Source organism: Diabrotica virgifera, chromosome 4 (genome assembly GCF_917563875.1).
Source record: "Diabrotica virgifera virgifera chromosome 4, PGI_DIABVI_V3a".
NCBI classification, from domain to species: domain Eukaryota; kingdom Metazoa; phylum Arthropoda; class Insecta; order Coleoptera; family Chrysomelidae; genus Diabrotica; species Diabrotica virgifera.
In genome coordinates this window covers 258,067,684-258,085,059 of record NC_065446.1, presented here as the reverse complement: position 1 = coordinate 258,085,059, position 17,376 = coordinate 258,067,684, and the positions used below count along the sequence as shown (strand labels likewise).

At 32.1% G+C, this 17,376-nt stretch overlaps 1 protein-coding gene across 3 annotated transcripts in view; it reads left to right on the top strand.

Annotated features, from left to right (window-relative positions):
- Nucleotides 1-13,385, top strand: part of LOC114343386 (high affinity cationic amino acid transporter 1) — a 90,163-nt gene extending 76,778 nt beyond the window's left edge. For all 3 annotated transcript variants that reach the window (XM_050648916.1, XM_050648915.1, XM_050648914.1), the window contains 2 exons: nt 700-808; nt 7,399-13,385. In XM_050648916.1, the coding sequence (XP_050504873.1) occupies nt 700-808; nt 7,399-8,981 (1,692 nt within the window). In that variant the 3' untranslated portion in view covers nt 8,982-13,385. The remainder of the gene's footprint in view (nt 1-699; nt 809-7,398) is intronic.
- The last annotated feature ends 3,991 nt before the right edge of the window (nt 13,386-17,376 follow it).

The following is a 17,376-nucleotide window of genomic DNA, read 5'->3' as shown; positions in this document are numbered from 1 at the left end:
TTCTTTAGGCGCGATATGGGGTGAATTTTTATTATTCTGCGCGCATGCGCACAGAGACAGTATGTTATTCGTTACTAAATCTTTTAAGTTATGTATGTATCAGTCCAAAAAATGCGTGGAAAAAGTATATTAGTGTTTTTAGTAAATATATGTATTTTAAATTTAATAGCCTAGTAACAAATGTCATTTGCTACTAGACTTTCACCATGTAATCTAGTCACACCATAACTCAGATGTTACCTGGGGCATTATTTTTAAAATAGTTTAAACATCCATGCTCTAATTGGCATTTTTAACTGATGTTTCCTTAACGAACCACTTATACAGGGCTTTGACCCACATATTTTTGTTATTTCTTGGTGGTCAGCATGTAAACTTCACGTAAGCACTGATGATGACTGGTAAACCAGTCGAAAACTAGTTATGTGATTGTGATGTAGCCCTTTTTAGGGATTTTAAATATATACCTTTTATAAAGGATTTACTATTTTTTGTATTACATGGTATACAGCCAACTACAGGAAAACTTTTTCGTTGTGGATATTTAAATAAAATAGTGTAAATTATTATCATACTTATAGTTATTTAGCGATAAAAATCGTAGTACTTAAAAAGTAGAAAGAAAGTTGATATTAATAGGTAAATTTCAATCTATATGACCTTATTGATTTCCATATTGATAACAATAATAATTTTTAGGTGCCCATGGTGCCTCTTATACCTGCTCTCAGTATTTTAACCAACATTTACTTAATGTTAAACTTAGACTCAGAAACTTGGATTCGTTTCGCCGTCTGGATGGCCGTAGGTAAGAAAAAAATGCATTTATTTTGTTTTTTTTTTATTATTGAACTGATTGTCACTAAAGCATGCATCTCAGACATGGAGTTAGTTTTTCAAAAAAAAAAGTATAATCATAGTCGCTTTGTTTATGACCTATAGGACGAATATCATTGATACTACGTTTTTTAACTGCCTTGACTATTTTTTACCTTAAAATATTTAACAAAAACTCGCAACCTGCCATATTTGTATGATTTGTCTGGTGTGTGCGTTGGATTTTTGAATAAGTCTGATATTATTCGTGAAGTATTTTTATATTGTTTCTATTTTGTACCCTTCTTTCTTCTTCATGTACCGTGCTCGATTATCGAGCGTTGGCTATGAAATCGGCTATAGTAATTTTGTTGACGCCAGCTTGGAAAAGGGATGCAGAGGATCTGTTAAACCATTCTCTCAAGTTTTTAAGCCATGACGTTCTTCTTCGACCTGGCCCTCTTTTTCCGTCTACCTTGCCTTGTATTTTAAATGGAGCATATTCTATCTCTCTGGGTGTTACATGACATGGCCAAAATATTCAAGTTTTCGATTTTTAACTATTTTGACGACTTCCGTGACTTTTCCCATCCGATGCAAAACAACTTTGTTACGAACTCTATCTACCGAACTTATTCGTAAGATTCTCTGATATACCTAGAGAACACATAACATCTCACTAATCTAATTTTCAGATTCAAAGTAATGTTTCCACATAAAAGTTTCTTTATCTTAAAGAATGCAGCTCTGGCCTTCTCTAGTTCTCTCCAGTTGTTTACCATAAGCTGTTACTACTTCCGGTTGTATTGGCGTCTTACTGACCGAAACTAAACACAACCTTTGTACCCACAGAAACTAAAATCATAAAATATGCTACTTGTCCTCCTAGACAAGAATACATTAACCCTAACCAGCAATATGACGAAGAACGGTGATTGATGCACCCAATTTCAGGTTTTGTAACGCAATTGTAGAGTGTATACAATTTATTTTCATATTGTAATAAAACGAGCGATCCGTATTTACATATATACGACTTTATTAATTTATTTATACAAGTTTATTTTACAAATCTCTAGCTTAAAACTAAACTCTCCTAATACCGCAATTTGCTTAAATATAAAATAACGTCATTCTCGAGAATTCTAGACTTCGCCACCTCTAGCTATTGTGCCAACTTCCATCTACCGCACGTATCTCCCCACCACTTCCATCCATATCGGGCTATCGGCAGAACATTCTCGGCTTACGTCTTGAGGTGGAACCGTTTGGAGCTGTTACTTGCAGTCGGTGATTAATTCTTTTGTTACAATATTATTTTAATATTAAGTCCAGTTTCGTAGCTTGAATTAATTTCTTTTAAAGAGATTAGTATGGCGTCGTATGCTTAGCAGATTATTTTAAGTTGTTTTCTCCCATTTGATATTTTTCATTCTTTTTTATTATTTCATCCATTATAGAGGACCCAGGGAACCCCCATCATCTTATCCCATTGATAGCTTCCATTGGGTCAGTTAGTTCTTCTTCTACTTTTTGGAAGGGAAGGGACTTGGGATGGTCTATTTCGGCTTAGTATTATATGGCTGTCGTAACATTGATTATTCTTCTTCTTCATTGGATCTTCTTGATGTGCCTATCCGTGAAGAATATTGGCGATTATCATGGCAATCATTATCTTATCTGCAGCAGCGCGGAATAAACTTCATAAGGACCATTTTTTTATACCTATTGTTGGGTTGTTATGTAACCAGATATTCATCACACATATATTTTTGTTCTGAAGCTATTTTCTTGTGGCATTTTTGCAATTAACTAATTTTGATGGGAAATAAGCCACAATTTTACTAAAAAAAGATTTTATTAACGTTTCAACGCCCAAATCGGGTGTCGTTGTCAAAATACAAAAAATATTAAAGAATTAAACAAAAATGTTGTTGCTTAGTAAAAAAATTCTTCTAATAATTTATTTAATCTGACTCATTTATATCGGCAATTCAGACATATATTATACATTTTAAAGTAGAAGGCTTTAAAATGATATTGCTAATATTTACGACTTTATTGAAAGATAGTTCATTCGATTACATGAAATCAACCCCAACTCAAGAATATTCGTCACAAAAAATCATAACATGTGATCTGTCTTTAAAAAGACAACCACATGTAATGGTGACAGTAAAATTCTCGCGCTAGAGATTCCATAATAAATCACGAGGGAAAACCAGGAAAAAACCTCGTGATACTATCCCGACATCGTAAGTATTAGGTCTTACTTTAGTTTACTCTCAAAATTAATACCAAATTCTGACCTTAATATGTACATATGTTATTCTAAATTATAAATAATATTAATAAAACATAGATATATAAACAATACTAAAATATAAAATATGTATTAACTCGATATGTTATTGACTTACTAATCCTGGTATTTTCTTTCTATTGACTTCCTCTTTCAGTATGGGTATCCACATCCTACTACTGCATTCCACCGAGGAATTTGCTACACAATTGGTTTCGTTTAGCATAATTAAAGTCGCTTCTTTGATTTTTCTCTTTTTACTATCTGTTTCTTTCAGGACTATACTTGAATCTCTAAACTGAACTCTATGTTCATTATCCCATGCGTGTTGACATATTTGAGATCTATCAAATTCTCTATTTTTAATATAAGATTGATGTTCACCTATTCTAACGTTTAATGGTCTTGATGTTTCACCTAAATAAAATTGTTCGCATTCACAAGGTATTTTATAAATACAATTCTTTGTTCTTTCTTGTTCACTGTTAGGTTTAGTTTTAGATAGAATAGATCTCAACGTGTTTGATGTTTTGAATGTTGTTGAAATGTTGAATTTATTTCCTATTGTTTTAAAATAAATAAAATGTTATGATTTTTTGTGACGAATATTCTTGAGTTGGGGTTGATTTTATGTAATCGAATGAACTATCTTTCAATAAAGTCGTCCCAGGAACGCAACTCATAAATATTAGCAATATCACTTTAAAGTCTTCTACTTTAAAATCTATAATATATATCTGAATTGCCGATATAAATGAGTCAAATTAAATAAATTATTAGAAGAATTTTTTTACCAAGCAACAATATTTTTGTTGATTCATTAATATTTTTTGTATTTTGACAACGACACCCGATTTGGGCGTCGAAACGTTAATAAAATCATTTTTTTAGTAAAATTGTGGCTTATTTCCCATCAAAATTAGTTAATATATTTTAGGTCATAAATAGCCTGTTTGGTCATAAATATCGCTTACTATCTTTATACAATAAATGAGGCCATGAGAGCCAGAGTGGCCTAACTGATTTTAGCATTACTTTACATAATCAAAGAAAATGATCAGAAGCTACCAATGGCCGATTGTTTGAGTAGTTTTATGTTGACCAAGAATCATTATTGGTCAACATACAATTACTAAATCAATCAGACATTGATAGCTTCTGATCATTTTCTTTGATTATGTAAAGTAATATTCAAATCAGTTAGGCCACTCTGGCTCTCATGGCCTCAAATAAACTTTAGTAATATCTTGATGACGTAATATGCACCGGACGGCATGGTTGTCAGTTATTTCTCTCTAAAAACCAGTACTGCGTTCACAACGACATATTTTAGCTTAGTTGGGTCTCATCTGGTATTGGTGGAATCGAAATCAGACTCAGAGAGAGATAAAGGAAAGATAATTCTCCAAGTTTCCTACGTGATAGAGTATTGGTACTATATGGCACCATCTACTTTAGACGGCATACAATAGACAATGCTGTATTTAGCAATGTATCTGTTTTCTGTCATCCAAGATAGATGGCGCTACGTGACAATACCACTCTGTTAATGGACAGCCTAAGTCTGACGTCACAAATGTCACAAAATTGGGAGGAGCTTATATTGACTCCAAACAATTTTGTTTGTAACATTAAATGGTCATAAGGAATTTTTCATTTATGTAATTTGTGTGGCAAAATAAGACTTCATTTAGGTATTTCGTTAAAGAAACGTGTTAATTAAGAGATTTTTATTCGTTTTTGCTCAGGTGGTTTTTAATCCTTAGTGGTTGAAAATAAACATAACCTCAAATCTGTTTACGTTCCAATCATTGCATTAAATTAACTCACCTGGGCAAAAACGAATAAAAATCTCTTAATTGGCACGTTTCTTTAACTAAATACCTAAATGAAAAGTCTTATTTTGTCACACAAACAACGTAAACAATAAATTAAAAATTCTTTATGAGTGTTTAACATTATAAACAAAATTGTTTGGAGTCAACTATAAGCTCCTCTCAATTTTGTGACGTCAAGACTTAGGATGTCCATTAGGAGGCTTGCTTAAGGGTATCTACCAGTCTGTATTTGATTCTACCACTATCAAATGATGCTCAATTAGACCGAAACATATCATCGGGTGAACCAAAAACAGACTTTTAGAGAGAAAGGTAGACCCTCTGCTTTCTGATGCACGTTACGTCAGCCTCTATGAAACAAAGTACGCACATTTTGATTCTGGAGGTAAAGGTATCCTAATGCATGCTTAGAATATAAAAAAAATGGCAAAGATATTAAATATGTTGTCTTTATTTTATGTCTTTGTATAGGTGGTGGTCATTTATAATTATGTATTGATTTTCTTTAAAGTTATTTCAGCTTCTTCTTCTTTCTATTTTGGCAGATGTTTGCTGGTTTTAACCTTTGCTTGAAGCCTGAAATGATGTCTGACCAAATTTTTCTCGGGCTGTTTATTCTCGTTTTTCCATTTGGCGATCTATGTTGGCCGTTACTATGTTTACGGATCTCTTATCTGCCATTCTCTCAATATAATGATTTCATTGCATTTTTCTTCTTTCACTGACTTCTCTCCGTATTTGTTTCTAGAGACTCGTCAGTAAAATAGAAATAGCAATTCCTTATTACTATTCTACCCGCTCCCAGAAAATCAATCATGATATTACTGTTTCTTCTTCTTCTTCTTAAAGTGCCTATCCGTTCCGGATGTTGGCGATCATCATGGCAATCGTGACTCTGTTTACCGCAGCGCGGAACAGTTCAGTGGTAGTCGTGTTATACCACTTTCGTAAATTTTGAAGCCAGGAAAAGCGTCTTCTTCCCGGTCCTCTTTTACCATTTACCTTCCCTTGGAGAATCAGTTGAATAAGGCCGTAACGTTCTTGATTTCTGATTACATGTCCTAGATATTCTAATTTTTTTGTTTTGATGGTTATGAGAATTTCACACTCTTTCCCCATTCTACGCAGGACTTCCACATTAGTAATTCGGTCAACCCAGGATATACGTAAGATGCGCCTATAACACCACAGTTCTAAAGCTTCGAGCCGATTCATAGATGCAACAGTTGGTGTCCACGCTTTCATTCCATAGAGCAGATCTATTATCTATCTATATTACTGATCTTATCTATCTATATTACTGTTTGGCGATCTATAAAACTGAAGCAAGAACTTTTCCAACAGATTTTTGAACATGACATTTCTTTACTAGAGATTCCACTGTTTGCTTGTTTCTGGGCTTCTCAGCTATTGATGGATTGGCAATAGAGATTGTTTCTGAAGTTATAATGAGGACATTCTTCATTCTTCATCAACCAAAGATACAGCGAGGTAAATGTGAAAAATCATCAAAATTGATTTTTCGTATTGTTGCATAAAATTTGATTTTTGAACATGTTCCACCGATTCTAGATAAAAATAAACTTCATATTCGGATTCAGCGACCTCGAAAACAGGGCTTCTCATTCACAGTCATTTGTTTCGAGCCCCTGTCATATGTCGTATAATTCGTGTATATTAATATTATACACAGATTATACAACATATGACTGAAGCTCGAAACAAATGACAATCGATGAAAAGCCCTATATAAAGAATGATAAAAATTTGCCATTCACCTATCATGGTCGCTTATTCGATTTCTAAGCCAAATTAGCTTCAAATTAGGGGGTGCCGCTCGCCTAAATATCCCAAGTATTTGAGCTTGTTGATCTGTTCAAAAATGTGTCCGTTTATTGTGCAAGGTTGAGGTACAATTATTTTGTTTATTTTTATACCTACCAAATTGCTCACAGACCAAGTTGGTCTTGTGGACGAGTCGTTGTAGACCCAAATTGGTGTTCTTATCTCTGGTGGTTTCGTTCCACTACAAAGATTTTCGCAGTTTCTTCTTTCTTTCATGGCCAGTTTTTCGTAACTAGACTTTACGGTAGATAGACTTATGTATGGAATTATTTCTTCTTGATGTTTTGTCTTCAACTTACGTAGTAACGCTGGATGTTGTTTTCCGGGTAGCACCTGATAGAACCAACGTATCAGTTACAACTGTTGTATGTTATAGTCAATTGGGGGTCTTCTCATACAAATTAATCATATGTTTTAGTTCGTTTCTGCTCTCAAGTTATGATATATTTTTGCTATAATATTTGCCATTTTTTACTTATTCACCACAGCTTTTGCGCATGCATAATAATAGACATTGACTGACATATCACGTGCATTTTGACAACATAAATGCTGTACATAATGCATGACCACATATCTTCACTATATTTCCTTTAGGCCTACCCACCTACTATTTTTCTATAAAATCTCAAAATCCCGAAGTGACAGAGACAAAAGTCAAACCTAACGAGCCTCTGGCAAATGGTACCTCAAATGGAGGAGAACATTATTACGATAACGTTGCATTTGTGGAGGAACTAACAGCTAATGCAGAGACGGTACCCAAAAAGAAAAAGAAAGCTCCCGTTGCACCTCCAGTACTTGAAGATAAAATCGAAGACAAAATCATCGGAGAACTAGATGAAATGCTAGACAAAGTCGCAAAAGATCTCGAATTCGATCGAAAATCATCAGTTGGTAGTGTGTCTGTATCTATGTCACGCGAAGAAAATGTTGTTGCTGATGTTCACTGTGATAACGTCCTTAACCCCGCTGTTCCTTCCCCTCCAGATCCAAAGCTAGAGCGTCCAACAACCCTAGCACTAACAACCAACGTGAACGACGATGTAGAATCTGCGGAAGTACAAAAGAATGCCGTAGAATTAAGAAGATCTAGTTCTGTGGATTCTCCAGCCCCTCCAGATACTCCTGTATCTTTCAAGTCGGCTCCTGTGTCGTCAGATGATGACCCAACTGCTAGTCCGGAGCAAATCTCGCCAACACCTACTCCACCTCCTTCAGCGAATGTTTCCCCTCTTCCCACTCCTAAATTGGTAACATTTACAATTCCTCCTCCACCCCCAATCCCTATGCCAGAAATCGTACAAGAAAGTAAGAATATTACAAAACAGGAAGCGCAGGAAGAGGAAAAAGAGAACAAACATAATTCTACCCTACCTAGAATTACTTCAAACGACCCAGAAATGCCAGAAATCATACCAGAAAGCAAGGATATTACAGAACAGGAAGCACTAAAGGATAAAGAGCAAAAAGAGAACAAACACAAGTCTACTTTGCCGAGAATTAATTCAAATGACATTAAACGCATCACACTGAAGTCTATAGCCAAGAAAAGGGTGCAAATAGAAGACCAGAATAAAGCAGACGAACCTGACGACGATAATCTTAAATTGGGCTCAGAAAGAGCTAAATCGTTTAAAGAAAAACTTTCGAACAAACTAGCAGAAGTCCCAATGACACCGTTCTATATAATGCCTAGGAAAAAACAAGCTGCTCCCAAGCCTCCTCAAGAACATAAAAAGAACGAGAATGTTCTGGAGGAAAGCATCAACAAGGACCAAGCAAGAGAAAAACTTGGGCTCTTTGTTACATCTAGATTGAGTTGGTTGGATCCGTCTAAGGAAGGCTCACCAGTAACAAGTGCTCCACCTAGTCCCAACGTAGAGATCGATCTCCCATCAACTCCTAGCGCTGAGACCCACGATGTTGATGAACCAATAGTGGAAGCTGTCGACAAAGACTACATGGCACATCAGAACAGAATGAAGAACGTTTTTAGAAGCTTGAAAGTTGGAGAATTGACTAAAGAACCCAACACTTCGGAACGGAATTTTAAGTCCCTGGATCATAGAGAACACAAAGTTGATGACAAAGACAAGCACAAGCAAGCTATGTCGGAAATTTTTAAAACCATCCAGTTGAGGAGGAAAGCTAGTGCTGCGCAACAGTCGAAGGTATAGATTCGTCAATTATAGCTTCAGAACAACATATAGATTCGTCACTAAGAAACTGGAATACACAAGTTGGTTCAGAAGCACTGTTGAAGATCTGATTTATGAAATTGAAAATTGAAACAACAAAACAAGAGATTATCGAGATAGATCTGTTGCTGCAGGAAAATTGATGGTCGTAGCTCACGACTTGTGCAACTGCATAGAAAATGTATATAATAATCCAAATCCTTGTTCCTAACCGATTTTTGTGCTTTTTTGCTTTATACCTGTATTCTTTCTGTTTAAAAAGTGCTGGTTTTAGTAAATTATAGAACATCTATCAATAAAACACTGATAACTTTTCTTTTCAATACTTCCACAAAATTTATTATAAGTTAATCTCACTACATACAGAGTGGTGTATACAAACGCATGTGGTGACTGTCCAAAAAAATTACATTAGTCAAACAGGCAGAACCTTTAACATACGAATATCAGAACACAAAAGAGCTTTCAATAACAGAAAAACAGATTCTACGTACGCACTTCACCCTATACATCAAATTATTCTTTTATTGAACAGTTTTAAATTCTTCATATTAAAAAAGGCCTTAAGCTATCTTTATTAGAATCTATGGAAATTATTCAATTAAAAAATACAGATAAAATACAGATTAAGTATTATAATGCCAAACAGATATTTTTTTGAAATATACTTAGGGTAACATATATAGAACATTTTTTATAATATTTATTGAATTATAATTTACAAAACCAGCACTTTTAAACAGTACCTTCGTGATTTTTTCCTCCTGTTGCTTAAGTACTGTCTTTAATGCTTAAAAAGGTCTTAAAAATGACTCTTCCAAAAAATTTTGAGAACATAACCTAATTTTTTTGAGACCTCTGCTTTTTCTAACAAACTATCTTGTTTTTCCAGTTTTTATGAGCAATAAGAATGTATTAGGCTTCTATCGGTATATATACAACTGCTGGTCAGTGTTTTTACCAAAGATAATGATAGATTCAAATACATTGGTATTGCAGACAGGTACCATTGTCTGGTAACAAAGAATAACAATTAGACGTTAACATGGTACTGTTTGAAAGTTAAGAATATCTTCGAGAAAATATTTGATATTAAAGCATTCGTGTTGAATATTTAACATGGTAATATAGTACCTTTCTTTCAAATGGGATAGGCAGAAATAGGACATTTTATATCGTCAACAGCACTATAAGTACGTCCCTACAAAAGACAATAAAACAACCCAAACAGAAACAGATCAAAGAGTGCTAGTTTATGCTCTCTTTCTATTTTGATTTTTCTTTCTACTATTATTTATTTCATATTGTTTTGATGCTACACATAATAGGGATATAACTCTATATAGCCCGGGAGGTAGTGTCAAATTTAACCGGAGCATTTTAGCATGGCTGTTTTCTTTTTATTTAGTTAGGTGTTCCAAAGCTTATTAACAAATAATGATGTGTCAGCTGACCCAAAACCGGGGATGTTAGCCAAGAAAAGGTAAAATGTCAAACTTGATGGAAAACGCTACAACTTATATGTCAAATATTTATCTACGTGACTTATGTGTATAATAGCCAAGAGTACCTAGCTACTGAATAGGCATAATTTGTTAATGTGGTTTGAAAAAAATTAAAAGAAAAAAAAATAATATATAAAAAACATAAAAAATAATAACAAAAAATAATAAATAAATAAAAAAAATAGAAACAAAAATAAAAAAGAATAGAAAAATAAAAAAAAGAAGTAAAAAAGTGTTTCGAATAAATTAAAATATATATTAAAAAAACAGTAAAATAATTTAAAAAAACAACACAATGTACCATGTATCTATAAAAATAATATTGTAGTATGTACTTATGTTATGAAATAAGAAATTTATGACTATGAATCTGCAGTCAATTACAAACAAGTCTGGCTAATTGACTCTGTCAAAGCCATTTTTCAAAAAAAAATACCTAACTACTGGCTTTCACCAAGACGACTCGGGTTCAATTCCTGGCCCTGAAAATCTTTTTTGTTTTTAAAATTGACATTTTGATTTGAAAAATAATTATTTTTTGATAATACCACGTTTTTATTATTTATACGACACAATATAAAAAAGTCTGTATGTCTTTTATAGAATCGTAAACTTTGCATTTGATCATTTAGATTCAGCTGACCCTTTTTTCTTACAATCTAAAATTCATAAATTAATGATTTATACTTTTTAGGGCCGGTTGTTCGAACGCTAATCAACAATGATCACTATCAAATATTTAATTACTGTCACAACTGTCAATGTCAACTGTGGTTGGGTTGCTGAAAACATAATTGATTATAATTATGAGATTAGTTAATCAATTAACATAACAATTATTAACATAATTGATTAACTAATTTCATAATTGTAATCAATAATTATGTTTTCAGCAACCCAAACAAAGTTGACATTGACAGTTGTGACAGTAATTAAATATTTGATAATGATCATTGTTGATTAGCGTTCGAACAACCGGCCCTTAATCTTTGCCAAACTACATAGTTCAAGAATATTTTTTTATTATTAATTAGCTGACCCGGCAAACTTCGTACCTCCTTAGAACTAAAAAATAATGTTTAAAAGTTAAATACCTAAAAATTACCAGAAAGCCATAAAATACTCAAAAATATTGCGTATACTTTTTTTCTAATAAACAATGTTGTTTTTGTGGTGTCTGCTTAAATAATGATTACTTAGATTGGTCGTATTAACTCAGAAACCTTCCCGGGTTCATGTACAACAACTTTGCTTGAGGACATCATATGATCAAACGTATAGTTTACGATTCGATAAGGGGCATACAGACAAACATTTATTTTTATATATTATAGAGAACAAGGAAATATTTAAATTAATAAGGGGTTGGTGATAGAAAATTGAAAAATTAAGGTCCAAAAAAATAAAAAAGAACGTCGGAGTTTTAAAAAGTTTTTCACTTAGATTGAAAGAGATAAATACTTAACGGAGATAAATATTTGACATATAAGTTGTAGCGTTTTTCCATCAAGTTTCACATTTTGCCTTTTCTTGCCTAATCCCCGGTTTTGGGCCAGCTGACACATCATTTGTTAATAAGCTTTGGAACACCTAACTAAATAAAAAGAAAACAGCCATGCTAAAATGCTCCGGTTAAATTTGACACTACCTCCCGGTCTAATAGTTTTGACAGTCTCTTATTACCCTTCTTGCGCACTGCTACAATTATTGCATTTGACCACTCTCTAGACATTTTTTTTCTTCCAAAGTATATTTGGGATGTATAATAATCTTTTCTGGACTAATTTCATCACTCCCGGGACTTCCCCAGTCTTTATCTGTCCTATTGCTTCGGATAGTTCTTCCTGTATAGATTCTGTTTCCTCGGTGTTTTCCTCGGATCCGTCAATTACGTTGTTTTCATTTCCCTTTGCTTTTCCGTGCTCTTCATTCTACAGTTGTTCGAAATGTTTCCTCCATCTCTCCATTATATCCGTATCGTCGATTAATATTGCTCTTTTATTGGTAATTATTTGTCTTAGCTTAATTTCTTTGTTGCTTCGTAAGTTTTTCAGTGTTCTATAACTGAAAACTATGTTTCTATAACTATGTCACGTGACAAATATCAGAGTTTTGGAGCGAAATTTCAAGTGGAACATAACATTTTTAATGTCCTCCAAAAATAGTCGACATTTTTATCGCAGTATATTTTTCTGAATGTTCTTTCCCTTCCACTATACTGGTTTCCGTTGTATTATTTCTGATTCTTGTTCTCATCCCTACACTTTTCTTAGTTATATCATCTCACTTATCTTCACCTCTTTACTTTTAGTCTTCCTTAAGCTTCTAGTCCTGCTTAACATTCATATACTTTTTCTTCTCTTACTTTTTTCCTACTTCTTTACTTTTTTCTCAACATGTGCAATATTTAATGGACAAACGGAGCTCAAACAACACAGTAACTGTAGATTATGTAGTTGTTGGTGCACGGGATACCAAACTCTTGATGTACATTCAATGAAAACATCGAAAGTCAGACAAATATAGTCCCTAGAAGATCCACGGAGGATTTTCTTTTTGATAATATGCTTGTATGTCAAATATTTGTCTAGATATTTGAAGTTGTTGTCATACTCATCAGAAATGATCATGCATCTCGTTGATATTAATGTTTTGTTTTGTTTTTGTATGAGTCTTTCTAGTATTAAGTTGTTTACAGGTTTGTCAGTGTATATATGCTATGGTCTTCCAAATAGTCTACGCAACTACAGAGATTATGAACGGCTAGACTAAAAATATGATTATATTTTTAATATATTATGATTTTAATTTTATTTGTATACATAGTCGGATATACATTTTATAACTTATACCTAATATATTTATATTGATAGTTTTATTGACTGTGTTTTATTCTAACTTTACATTAGCTAATAGTTATTCTCTTATTATTCTTTTCATTCCACAAGACGATTTTATTGGAAACATTCATTTTTGAAGTTATACTTCTTTAGGCGCGTTGGGAGTAAATTTATATGTGCGCGAATTCATCAAAAGTCTTGGTCCTGAGCGCAGCTGAAACGTTAAACATGCTCTGATTGGGTAATTACAATGACCTGTCAATCATTGTTCAATATGTCGGTTATGGGTAAACTAATGTTGTGTATATTAGTTTTTATTGTTGTGAGGGCAGTGAAAAAAGCAAGATTATAATTGTAGTGACTTTTAAAATAGTTTTTAAAGGCAACAGGTAAGTAAGTAATTGTAAATGTTTCAGTACCGTAATAAAAAAATTACATAGGTACCTACCTATTTGGAAAATGTAAAATAAACCTACCTAGTATGTAATGCTTTGATTTACATAATTTGATTACCAACAAAATTTCTACCAATATTCATCTAATATTATTGTCTTACTCTATGTTTTGTTGCATTTTAATATTTCAATTCCACAAAAATCACACTAATTTGGTTAAATTCAGAACTGTCAAAAGTTTAAAACGTCTATCTTCCAACATGATATGTGTCCGTAGCCAAAATCTAAAGATGCTTGAATTTTAAAACTAACCGCGCCAATGTACGCGCGTTCAATCCCCAATACAAACTTTTATTTTTTTTATACATTTTATGATTGTAAGTATATTATTATATAATATTTTTTTCAGAAAATCCGTGTTTAGTTTAAATTTTTCCAACAATTATTGTTCAGAAATCATTTTTGTGGCATTTTTTCAATGTGTTTGTGTGTGTTTTATTGTTTTATTTATTTTTAATTTTTGATATTGTTTTAATAAAAATTTTTGAAAGTAGTAAGTAATAAAATTAGTTTAATATTTAAATAAAATATAAATAAACTTTTTAAAGTATATTAATTTCGTTGAAATCATAATAATAGAAGTATAACTTCTTACGTGCGTACAAAGTACACACACATTCTTTTTTTTTTGAAGTTATACTTCTTTAGGCGCGATTGAGAGTAAAATTTCATACTGCGCGCATGCGCACATAGACAGTATGGCGTTTAGTTGCTATCTTTCAAGTTATGTGTAAATATATCAGCGCAAGAAAAGGTGTGAAAAGAATATATTAGTGTGTTTAGTAAATATATTTATTATAATTTTTGTGTCTTTGGATTTGTCTTCCTGGAGTAAGATGAGTGGTATTAAAACATTTTATTGTATATTTATTATACTTCACCTTGCCTGTTTGTTACCGTGAATTGTCATTAGGTACAGCTGGATCCAAAAAAAACTGATACGACTCTTAAAGCGTATTTTGTAGAAAACTGAGCAGTGTATTTTGAAGGATATATACTTATTATTTACATGCTGTCACTGTCACTGCCTAATCTTAAAATTTGTCAGATAACTTATTCTGTTCAACCCATTCAACCTCAAAAATGGCTGTTTGTTTGTTTATTTTATTATTTGTCTGTCATAATAAATATAATATAATGTCAAACCAATCATACATTGCTCAAAATAATCAAATCCTACTAAGAGTCGTATCAGTTTTTTTAGGAACCAGCTGTACGTCCGAACCGAGTAGCGTATTTGGTATAGCATTCGGCCAGAGATCTAGAGATCTTGAGTTCGAATCCGGAGCAATCCTATACTTTTTTTTTATTTTTTTTTTTTGAAAGCGGTAAGCACAAAATTTGTTTGGTGTTTAAACAAAAATAAAACAAACTGTTTAAAGTATATTTATTTTTAAGAAATCATATAATAGAAGTATAACTTCTTACGTGCATACAAAGTACACACACTTTTTTTTTTTTTTTTTTTTTTTTTTTGATGAACTGTAGCCCCTTCGCAATTGCTTCTCACTTAATGAATCGTATAAATTCTAAAAATCGTAACAATTTTGTACCATAATTTTTTCATGGTCTTTGATTTTCTGATGTATTTTTAGCAAATCTTAAAAACATTAAAAATTGTAAATTCTGGATAAATAATGTTAATCCGATAGTTTTTGATGAATTGTAGTCACCCCGCAATTGCTTTTCCCTTGATGAATCATATAAACTCTAAAAGACGAAGATCTTCTACAAAAAATTTTATACAATTTTTGAAGTTATACTTCTTTAGGTGCGATAGAGAGTGAATTTTTATTATTCTGCGCACATGCGCACACATACAGTATGTTATTCGTTGCTAAATGTTTTAAGTTATGTATGTATCAGTCCAAAAAAGATGTGGACAAAGTATATTAGTGTTTTTAGTAAATATATTTATTATAATTTTTGTGTCTTTGGATTTGTCATCCTCGGGAGTAAGATAATACGTATTATTAAAACGTTTTTATATTTAAAACTTCACTTCATCTATTTGTTACCGTGATTTGTCATAATGTCCGAGAAACCGTAAAAACAATGCCTTCGTAGCATCATTGGTACAGCATTCGACTAGAGATCGAGAGGTCCCGGGTTCAAATGAGGGCAATTGCTGTATTTTATTTTTATTTTTGGATGTATAGAAAGTGGTAAGTATTAAAATTAGTTTAATAAAATAAACTGTTTAAGTATTTTATTTCGTTGAAATCATATAATAGAAGTATAACTTCTTACGTGCGTACAAAGTACACACACATTCTTTTTTTCATGGGTTATTGATTTGATTTTGATTTTTTCATGTATTTTTGGCAAATTTTAAAAGCATTAAAAATTTTAAATTCTCGATAAATAATGTTAATCCGAAATTTTTTGAAAAACTGTAGCCTCCTCGCAATTGCTTTTCCGCTGATAAATCATATAAGCCCTAAAAAACGTAGATCTTTCACAAATAAATTTACCCTAATTTTTTCATGGGCCATTATAACATTAACCAGCTGCAACAAATGTAGATAAAAAAGCAAAAAATTTAATCACTAAATTGTTTATTTATTTCATAAACTTATATAATTACATTATTTCATTACTAGATCCTAAATAAGTTAAAAAACACAAAAATTTATGTTTTAAATTAGCTGAGCATGATGGGCTGCCTAATTAGTAGAAATTTTGATAGGGAAAAATAACAATTACTGATTTTAGTTTATACCTGCCTATTGTTTTAAAATATATACTAAGCAAGTTTAAAGTAATTTTCTAAAAGATTATTAGCTATTTATAAACCAAAAATTACTTATTTAAAGTTTTAAAAATTTATTGGTTTATTTGGCGACACCTATCAGCAGAAAGCTGAAACAGTATAGAGTCGACATTAAACTTTGATAACCCGAAGATAGATGGCAGGAAGTATGCAACCAGTTTTACAAAATATAGAATTTAAAATTTTTATACTACATTATTTCAAAGTAGTGTATTATCATTGTTTAAAAAAGTCTTTTTTTAAAAAATGGTATACACATAATAGGATAACATCACTAATTCAATTTATAAATATACATGCTCTTCCATATTTATTATGTATAATTTTATTTTTCTTAATATATGCGAGTTGGAATGTATATGAATAGGGTAGTAGAGAATTTGTTGCGTCTGTGTTTTGGGAGTATAGGAGTTGGCTTTCAATGAGTTGGGTAACGTATATTTGTTTGCCATCTAGTGAGTAACATCCAAACTAAACATAAATTAATTTAATCCGGCTACTTTGTCATAGATGTCACTAATAACTGACGTGATGCCTATTTCATACAGAAATTAAGAAAGCAGATAATCTAAAATATACGCTAATATAGTATTTATTTATTAAGTATATTTCTTTTTATCAGTCGTTACTTTTAAAGAGTATACGAAAATTCTTGAAAGTCTAGCCCCTAATAGTTATGCAATTAATAATACACTAACGATTGTGGCGACATCTACCCACTCTTAATTGAATTTTTATAAACGAAAATTGCGCTCTCACCAAAATTTAAACTGTCACAAGGGCTCTCGTCAAAATTTTTAC